The sequence below is a fragment of the Schistocerca serialis genome, chromosome 7, assembly GCF_023864345.2.
Source record: "Schistocerca serialis cubense isolate TAMUIC-IGC-003099 chromosome 7, iqSchSeri2.2, whole genome shotgun sequence".
NCBI lineage: Eukaryota > Metazoa > Arthropoda > Insecta > Orthoptera > Acrididae > Schistocerca > Schistocerca serialis.
The window spans coordinates 25,392,897-25,403,474 of record NC_064644.1 but is presented as its reverse complement, the minus strand read 5'-3'; the positions used below and the strand labels follow the sequence as shown (position 1 = coordinate 25,403,474).

At 43.1% G+C, this 10,578-nt stretch overlaps 1 protein-coding gene across 1 annotated transcript in view; it reads left to right on the top strand.

Moving 5' to 3' along the window:
- The first annotated feature begins 279 nt into the window (after positions 1-279).
- LOC126412385 (probable cytochrome P450 6a13) overlaps positions 280-10,578 on the top strand; it is an 80,423-nt gene continuing 70,124 nt past the window's right edge. Inside the window, exon 1 of the mRNA XM_050081961.1 lies at positions 280-1,064. Within this exon, the coding sequence (XP_049937918.1) occupies positions 730-1,064 (335 nt within the window). The 5' untranslated portion in view covers positions 280-729. The remainder of the gene's footprint in view (positions 1,065-10,578) is intronic.

Genomic DNA, 10,578 nt, shown 5'->3' with positions numbered 1-10,578 from the left:
GTTACTACGAATTGTGACCTCTCAGACAGGTGATCACGAATCCAGTCACGTAACTAATACACGACAAGCCGCTTGTGTGGTACAGCCGGAAGACCGAGAATCGTGTCAAGGTCAGTCGAGTGAGTCAGTGTGTTACACGAGAGATGGCAGCCGCTGGTGAGCGATCAGCTTTATAGCGCCCGATATGACAAGATTAGCGACGGTTGACGTCACGACGGTCACGTGACGGCCAGACCGCGTCTGTCGGCTAGCGCTGGGGCTCAGTCGCTGCCAGTTGGCCGTCCCAAGGCGCTCAGCACAGCTGGAGGCGGGAACTGGACGCTTTGGTCGGGCCCCAGCAGGCGGAACGGTCAGTGCGCGCTCGTATTCTACAGACACTGTGCGACGTGGACGCGGCTAGGATTTTCAGTTTCACGTCACTAGTGGCGTGCTTCACATTCTTTCAACGCTCTTGTTGTTATCATTAGCACAACAGCTTCTCACTCCGCTATCCGGCCTCGAGGAGTGTGCGACCATTTAGTGTTCGGAGGAATGAGATGCAAGGGAGGATGTGCAACTACATAACGCCGCTACATCATTAGTGGGTAGCTGGTAAGAGAAAATCAGTTATAAATGACGCTAAAGGTGAGCAGTCGTGGTACATATTTCATACGGACACGTAGCAAACGCACAGTGTTGTGAGGCGGCTGTGGAGTTCCCAGGGGGTGCGCGGATAGCTTCCTGCCCGCCATGGCGACGCTTCCCTGGCCGGTGTGTGACGTCAGCTGGGTGACCGCCGCGCTGTCTGCCCTCGCCTTGACGCTGCTCGTGGTCGGAGCCCACGTGGCCCACAACTACTGGCGCCGCATGGGCGTCGAGCAGGCGAGGTCGCTCCTCTTCCTTGGCCACGCCGGGCACCTGCTGCTGGGCGCGAGGAACCTGTGTGACGTCATGGATGACGTGTACCACCAGCTGGAAGGACACCCGTACGGCGGCTTCTACATGTTGGACAGACCGTGTCTCATGCTGCGAGACCCCGATCTCATCTGGAAAATGAAACAGGACTCCGAACATTACTCCCGAAGGTAAGTTTCACCTTTTTTTTTCCTTTTTTAGGAAGAATTATTTTCCGCCCTTAAGCACAAATATTATTATTGGTTACATCTTCCGGGCTGAGAGGCTGCAGACGATGTGTAAAACTTCTTCTTCCTGACGTTTCGTTGCCAACTGCGGGCAACGTCTTCAGGGGCGAGTCAAAGACTGGCTGCCAGACCGTGGAGGTCCCGTTTATATAGAGCACCTAGACGGCACCACCATACATCACGTGGGGCCGACTGTAAATGTATCTCTGACTAACGTCATTATTCTCGATTGAAAATAATCGATTGTCGCATCGTTGGTGCAAAATCGACTACCATATCTTACCTCACTTTAAGCCTTCCTCTTTTCCATTAAAATTGTTGTGGTGTTTCCGAATCTCTATAGCTTCTCTGTACACGCGTGCATAATAATGCGATGTCCTGGCCAGCACGCTCGTCTCACTTAATTTTATTTCATGATCACAGTCTTTGACAGTTGTTGCTGCTGAATGTTGTCAGGCACTTTCCTTCTCAGATGGAGTGCTCGATCTATCTCGTTGTCAGCGAATCCATTTTTCTTAAAAACCGTTCACAAATGATTTAGTTCATTTTTAAAATAAATTGGCTCTCTTCACCAGTGTTTCAAGGACACATCTCTTCTGCCTGGAATGATGGCTGAACCTGTCGACAACCATTCTTATTAACATGTAACTGACATTGTAATGACGATCAAGTTTGTTCAACATGTTAACGCCACAGCAAAGCTCCATTCCAACTGAAACATTGTCAAACACATTGGAATAGCAGTTAACGTCATCAAAATGTGAAATATGGCTCGGAAAAATAAATAAGTTGTAAGATGGCTATAATTTTGCACCTTACAAGCACTCATCTACGTACCTTGCCGTGATTTAAAACCTGAATTAGGTATCGTTTGATAGGTTGTACATCGTATATATGGATATTTAAAGAAGACCTTAGAAACAGTTGCTAACGCCTACTGCATGAAAGGTGTTTGATTGTCTCTACTATCAAAACGGCTGAATGAATGATTGCCTATACTAGCAGACGTTGGAACGCCAGTGGATATGAAAAGGTAGGCGTAATTCAGGCTCTGGGTGGAAAATCCCGCACAGGTGTGTTGATCCTGCTAAAAACAGTAAGTAGCCCAAGACAGACGGTCGGGGCATCTGAGTGCTTAAGCACGATAGAGTGGTGGCTGGCTGGTGTTATAGCTAGGCTGGAAGGATAACCAGAAACTCTGATGAAGCAGAGCGGAACAAGGAAGCGTTACGCAGGCTGGGTTATTTCCAAGGATTTTTAATCTGAGAAGCGTACCATTGTATGAATTCCTAATTAAGGTGAATAGGCATTTGCTCGCAAACGTTCCACGCTGGACGACAAAAGACTAAAATATGGTTGGTCGGCTTCCGGAAGAATCTGTAGAGAGCGCGAATATTCAGTGGTTTCCAGAATATGATTCGCCTTCTGCAGTTACGAGGCAGGGGAGCGGAGCTTTGCTGGGAAGCCAGCGGTGGAGAGAAAGGGTCTTGCGATTTGAGCGCCCGTGTTTCACGGTCGCTTTGTGTCAACTTTGTTGGTACAGACAGACTTGCTGTCTTTGCTCTCAGGAGATTTTGTAGTTAGAACGGTTAGGCACTGTACTGTTGCGAGCTTATACGATTCTGGTCTTCGTCGTTGAGTATGCAGTGTTCAGTGTTTGAGAGCACTTCTTCTGTCTATACTCAAGCAGAGACATTATTTGAATTCCGTCCTTGTGGCTGGGAGTTCTCGTTTCTTGTCTGTATAACACAGAGACGAGAAGACAGTATTAGATTATACTAGGCAGAGGATCACCCTCTGCCGTCCTAGTGTTTGAAAGAGTTTATTTTGTGACTGGAGTTCTTCCATCATCACAGACGAGTACACGAACCATCACTATGATGCACAGATGCAGTACATACGATAATATTGCTAATTGCTTCGTGTTGTTAGGCCTATAAGGCTAAACAGCTGTGTTCACATACGTTTTATTTCCATTGAGGTTGCACGCCACTGTAGATCATCTTTGAAAGTAGTGTCTTCCAGTGTTTGGTACGTAGATGATGTCAGTCATCTCGCGTTATTTATATTAGATCGCGTAGCCATAAAAAGAGGCAGATTTGGGCAATTGATCAGTAATATTCTTTAGGAAATATAAACATTTGTAATATAAAGGGGTCTTTAATCTACAATAAATGTATAAGCAGAAACAACATTTATTATATAGTAGTTACTAGTTCCCTCAATCATTCATTTATGTTTAGGTTGTAGTTTATATGTTAAAGAGCAAGAAGGAGGAAATAATATCACAATTAGGAAATCCTAAGATATGCTTCAGGGTGTAGTCAGACAGGGCCAAATCTTGATTTTCGCTTTCAGTATTTTCCGTTGTGCACATTCGTTTTACACCTGCCTGGAGTAGCATCTTGGACTGTTATTAGCTCTGTAGACCAATGTTTCAATGACACATCTCTTCTGCCTGGGGTGATGGCTCGAATCCTTTTGGAGGTAACGGTCAGTGTGTGCATCTTTTCTATACACTTTATGACCTAAACTCTCATCTGCCCTTTTAATTACTGATACATCCGTAAAAATTAAGTTGTCCATTGCTTTCTTCATAGTAAATTGTATCTTTGGATTAATACTATTTAGGTGCATCAAGAAACCATACAATTCCTTTTCGCCGTGATTCCATAACACAAAAGTGTCATCTATGCGCTCTATATAAACGGGACCTCCACGGCCTGGCAGACAGTCGTTGACTCACCTCGGTAGATGTTGCCCGCAGTAGGCAACGAAACATCAGAAAGAATAAGTTTTACAGATCGACCGCGGCCTCTCAACCCGGAAGCTGTAACTAATGAAGACGCCGGCCGTGAAAGCCTACACTTTATGGCAGGTGTTTTTAATTAGTTTTACACAAATACCTGTACATTAATCTAGTTTCGCCAGAATTTCTACCAGTATTTAGGCATTTATCGCAAGAATACTTTTCTGAATTCCATTTTCATAACAAATTGCAACCTCATTTTCATATCATCATTGTTGTGCTACTGAAGAACTAAATGGAACTGAAAATGCAGGAAAAGTTGTATTCACGATGTAAAGTTTTGTTTGCATGGCCATCTTCCGCAGCAGCTGTTAAAACCATTTACTGTAGGTTACCCATCTTCATCTTACTGCAGTTTAATTAAAGAGAATTACACCAGACGCATTTCGTTTTTATTTATAAAGGATCTTCCGAAAGACTTCCATGCACATATGCACTTGTCAGTTTTTACCATTCTGCAATATTTCTTGCACTGCATTATTCACACTTCACTTTTGTGACATGTTTTTCACTCTGCACAGTCGCAGTGTTTAGGTCGGTTCATTTGTTTTCATTCATATTGTGAAAAAAAAAATAGTTTCGCAGGATGGAAACACTCAAAACGTGAACGAAAACAAACGAACAGACATAAGCGCTTTGACTGTACAGAGTGCGAAACACTTCACAAAAGTATGGTGTAAATAATACAGCGCAAGATATACTGCAGAATGGCAGAAACTGCCAAGTGCATATGTGCATTGAAGTCTTTAGACGTCAAGCGCTGCTAGCTAGGAGGGAACATGTAACAAGACACCGTTAGTAACTTGCACACCAACTTTATAAACAAAACGCTGTTTTTAACGTAAAACAACCAAAAATGTATAAACATACGAATCCAATTTGCACAATAACCACGGAAGATGCTTTATAAATAAAAGTGAAATTCATCTGGTGTAATTCTCTTTCATTAAACTGCAGTAAGTTCATGAGTAATAACCAGTAGTAGCTATGTAAAGTACTTTCTACAAATTTTGCATGAACTTTCTTTGCCTAGTTTTCAGTGATGACTGATGGTCGTCCACCGTCAACTTCTTCCCGAACTGTCATGTTTAGACGCTCTAACTCATTTTCTTACCATTTCAACGTTGGTAGAATTTTCACCATGAACAACATAACTTGTCGATTGAACGTGACTTCTTTTTTATCTTCCTGAAACGTTTCTGCTCATGCAGGTCTATCACAGAGCCTCTTCAAAGTTTCGTTCTTCTCCACCAGTCCATCATTCAGCATCTCCTCAGATTAAAGTCGTCTTCAGTTCACGTCATCGTTCACCTGGTCTTCCATCTTGTTCACCGTCTTCCAGTTGGTCTTCGTCCAAATTCTGCCCCTTTTAGTGCTCTTCCTGGAAGTCTTTCTGGTCCCCTTCTTTTAATGTGCCCGAATTAGTGAGGTCTATTTCTCTCCACAGTTTCTTTTAGGAGACGATTTGCTAGGGTGTTTCGTGTAGGATCGTTCCTAATCCTCGCCCTTCCCGTGTTACCCAGGTCCCTCACAAAAAGTGCATCTCTGTTGCCTGTGTTCCGCTCAGACCTTTCTTTGTCCAACATTCTGATCCATAGATCAAAACAGGCCAGCAAAATTATTTGTATACCTGAATTTACTTATGTCCAATAAGCGGTAATAAAATTTCGAAACATTTTCTATGCTCACCGAAATTTCATTCTTGATGTTTCCTTTCTCACTCCTTAGTTACTTGAATGCACCTACGTCTTTAACAATTCTTCAGTTACAACTTACATCGTTCATTTATTCATTTTTCCTTGCTGATATTCATAACATCACTCCTGCTTCTTCAATTTCTCTCTGCCAGGTATTGAGCTGTTCTTTCCATTTCTGCTCATTTTCTTTCCAAATCATCAAATCAACTATAATTGCTACGATTTTCTTGTCATCTGCTGTTGACGGTTGACGAAATTTCCTTATAATGTCGTCCATGACTAAGTTATAAAGCACTTCTGAGTGGGTACTTCCTTATCAAACACCTCTACTCGTTCTAAATCATTCTTATTCTTTTCCGTCTATTAAAACACAGTTCAGGAATTTTTTGTAGCTGTTTCAGATTTGGAATTGGATTCTATTTTACAATTTCAGTCTATTCAGACCTTAACGTATCTCTTCCCTTCTAAGATTGTCATAAGCCTTTATTATATATGTGTAAATATAACATATATGTGTAAATATAACATCTGTAGTTGATCTTCAAGGTCGGAATCCATGATTTTTTTCTCTTCATTGTGGTTCTATATTACTCCTGGTTTTCTGTAACATTTTCTTTCAACCGTTGTGAGTGTTTGTACAAATTTTTCATAGAGAAACGTACGCCACATTCGCTGTGATTTACATGAACTGTGGCGTTTTTAAATAAGCGTAAAGAAACGTTAGTCTCAGATAATGCTTCCACCAAGGCGTCTGTGAGTAGACAATTGTGTAGCTAACTCAGCGCAAATTCACGGAACACGAAGCACACCGCTGTGGCTGCATCATTTATAAACAGTACCTACGTAATAGGACATTGCCTAGTGTAACGGCAAAGGTTAGTAAACAGTGGTATTACTGAAAGCGAATCGAAGACTGATCAGTATTGCAGCACCAATGTGTTTACCTCCAAGACACTGGGCGTTAGCGGATGGAGAGGATGTGTTAACAGTGAACGCTACGCAATTTTTACAAGTGGATAGTTGTAACATACATACTAAAGATCGTGTACGTAAGTGGTGGTACTTTATACTTCTAATATATTATACTATTAGGGAAGACGCGATCTCCAGTTCCTTAAAGAAGGGTAGTGTCACAGTCAAATACCTCTCGTTTCTGACCAAAGTCCACTCCTCCATTACCAACACAACAGCTTCTGAAGAATTAATTTTAATTTTCGTCACTTCCATTGTCATGGGGTATTGTTGCTGGAGAAATGTGTTGGATATTGTCATCCGTGCTGGCGTTATGTAAACGCCATTCGTTCGTTTTATCTATGAAATTCTGACAACGCTTGCTCTGATCTATGCCAAAGAACAAATAATCTGTCACCACAGTCTCTAGGAGTGCGACACCTGTTTCTTTTGTTAGAGGCTTCACAAAATACATAGACAATGTTTCGAAGTGGTGCTGTCATCCTCTGGCACGGCCTGCTGTTCTGGCAAATGCTCATGTTGGTTGCGGATCGGGTAGATCATCTTCCGAAGAAACGTCGAAAGGTGCAGGAGCAGGAGGGGCTAAACGCCTGATAGACTAAGACACTGTTGAATGCGGCATACGAACATGACGAGCAGAATTAGACGCATTTCCCATTTTATACGAAGTAGACATTGAACAGAAGTTGCACTTGGCTCGCGCATCACCTACATCGGCGAAGAAGCTCCAAATTTCACTACTTTTCCACAATCGCGAGTTGCAAGTGATAGTGCAGGAGAGAGCAGATACAAAAACTGCCCCTCGAATAGAAGAAACAGAGATTTTACAGGAAATAATAGCAATGGCTCAACGGGATAGTTTACGTTTTGAATGTGAAGCATTATTTTTCTCAATAAATCTAAAACAGAAAGGAAAATCAATGAAAAATTAATAAAGGTGGGTGCATAAACCTTATGGCAGTAGCAAACATATACATTCTGTTTTGGTTTGAATTTTAAGAGGAACATAACATTATGATGCATATCATTGCTAACCTTGAAGTTTTCTGCTAGTGAGCACTAAAAACAACTTATCACGTGGATGATAAAGATTTTATTTGTTACATCATGCCAAACTAATGTACAAGATTAAACGTCTTTCCTTCTTCAAATCAGATACGCTTCTCTTTTTATCTTTTCCTTGTTCCCTTCAGCTATGATCTATTTACACTGAAGAGCCAAAGAAACAGGTTCACTTGCGTAATATCCCGTTGGGCCCCCTCGAGCACGCAGAGGTGCCGCAACACGACTTGGCACGGACTCGACTTACGTCTGACGTAGCGCTGGAGGGAATTGACTCCATGAGTCATGCAGGGCTGTCCATAAATCACTATGAGTACGGGGGGGTGGGGGGAGACCACTTCTGAACAGCACGTTGCAAGGCGTCCCAGATATGCTCAATAATGTTCATGTCTGGGGAGTCTGGTGGCAAGCGGAAGTGTTTAAACTCAGAAAAGTGTTCCTGGAGCCACTCTGTAGCAATTGTGGATGTAGTGTGCTGTTGCATTGTCCTTCTGGAATTGATCAAGTCCGTCGGCGTGCACAATGGACATGAAGGGATGCAGGTGATCAGACAGGACGCTTACGTATTTGATACCTGTCGGATTCGTATCTAGGCGTATCAGGGGTCTCGTATCACTCCAAGCGCACAGCCCCACACCATTACAAAACCTCCACCAGCTTCAACAGTCCCCCTGCTGACATGGAAGGTCCAAAGACTCATGAGGTTGTCTCCACACCTGTACCCGCCCATCCTCTCGATATAATTTGAAACTAGACTCGTCCGACCAGGCAACATGTTTCCAGTCATCGGTATTTACGGGCCCAGTCAAGGCATAAAGCTTTGTGTAGTGCGATTATCGAGGATACACGAGTTGCCCTTCGGCTCCGAAAGCCCATATCGATGATGCTTCGTTGAAAGGTTAGTACGCTGACACTTGTTGATGGCTCGCCATTGAAATCTGCGGCAAATTGGTGAAGGATTGCACTTTCGTCACGTTGAACGATTCTCCTCAGTCGTCGTTGGTCCCATTCTTGCAGGATCTTTTCCCGCCCGCAGAGACACCGTAGATTTGATGTTTTACCGGATCCCCGATATTGAGGGTACATTCGTGATATGGTCTTACGGGAAAATCTCCACTTCATCACTATCTCGGAGAAGCTGTGTCGCACCGCTCGTTCACCGACTATAACATCACGTTGAAACTCACTTAAATCTTGATAATCAGCCATTGCAACAACTGTAACCGATCTAAAAATGCGCCAGACACTTGTCGTCTTAAATAGGCGTTGCCGACCGCAGAACAGTATTCTGCCTGTTTATATATTTCTGTATTTGAATACGCATGCCTATACGAGGGGGTATCGATAATTACATAGGTCTGCCATATGCTGACAACACTGAGCACTAAATGTTACCTACGGCTGCGCTGGCTATCAGTAGCATTGTTATAATGAATGATGGTGAGTAAGTAAGCTACTGTACTTGCAATAACGTCGGCTGCCCACACGTCTGCTTGTTCGTATAAGCATAGCTTGTGACGTGCCATACACAGTAGCTATACATTATACAACGTGTACATCATGCAACAAATTCATTAATTTCTTCTCATGGCTTATGTTCTTTGACGTAAAAAAAAAAGACGTTGAACTCCAACTGTACCCTTCCAAGGATTTATTTATCTTAACTTTCTAAAGTAGCATATGTTACTCCTCAGCTTCCAGGTATCTCAATACCAAATTTCACCAAATCAGTTTCGCTGTTTAATCGTGGAAACGGAAGGGACAGAGATGCTTTCGCACCTATGATGATATAGTGTGAAAGATTGGATTAAACACTTTGAGAATTGTATAAGCACTGAATTCATTGCCTCGAATCGTACTGTGTAGGACATATCACCCAATAAAAACATTTTCAAACGTATGATAAAGCTAAAAATAAATTAGTAAATAGATTTTTGTAAGAGAAAATACTCTCGAAAAAAAGTAGCTGTGATGTACATGTACAGACAAACAGATGATTATACTTTCAGAAGACTGGATGATTTATCCAAGATAAAGAGCTCCACAAATTGAGCAATCAACAACGCGTTGGTCCACCTCCGGCTCTTAGGCAAGCGGTTATTCCACTTAGCATGGCACTCTCTGATGGAATTGTTCGATGTCCTCCTGAGGAATATCGTGACAAATTCTGCCCAATTAGCGCGTTAGATCATTAAAATCGTGGGATGCTACGAACGTTCTCAGTTGGGAAGAGGTACTGCCATGTTGCTGGCTACAGTAGCGTTTGAAAGGCAAAAAGACAAGCAGTAGAAATTCTGGCCGTGTGCAGGCGGACATTATCTTGCTGAAATGTAGGCCCAGGATGGCTTACCATGAAGGGTAACAAAACAGAGCGTAGAATCGTCGACGTACCGCTATGCTGTAAGAGTGCCGCGGAAGAAGACTGCCACAGAGGTCCTGCTATGAATAGAAATGTCACTGCGGATCATCAGTGCCAGCTGTCGGGACCGTATGGTGGGCGACAGTCTGGTTGACGCCCATTGCTGTCCAGGGTGTCTGCAGACAAGTTTTCGACCTGGAATCTCATTGACTGTAGTACAACTGTCTTCAGTGAAGATTCCCACTTCGGACTGAGCTTCAGTATCCATCGAAGACGTATCTGGAGACGCCCAAGACGAAGTTCTTTTGTGTGTGTGAAGTCAGTGAACTACACTACTGGCCATTAAAATTGCTACACCACGAAGATGACTTGCTACGGACGCGAAATTCAACCGACAGGAAGAACATGCTGTGATATGCAAATGATTAGCTTTTCAGAGCATTCACACAAGGTTGGCGCGGGTGGCGACACCTACAGCGTGCTGACATGAGGAAAGTTTCCAACCGATTTCTCATACACAAACAGCAGTTGACCGGCGTTGCCTGGTGAAACGTTGTT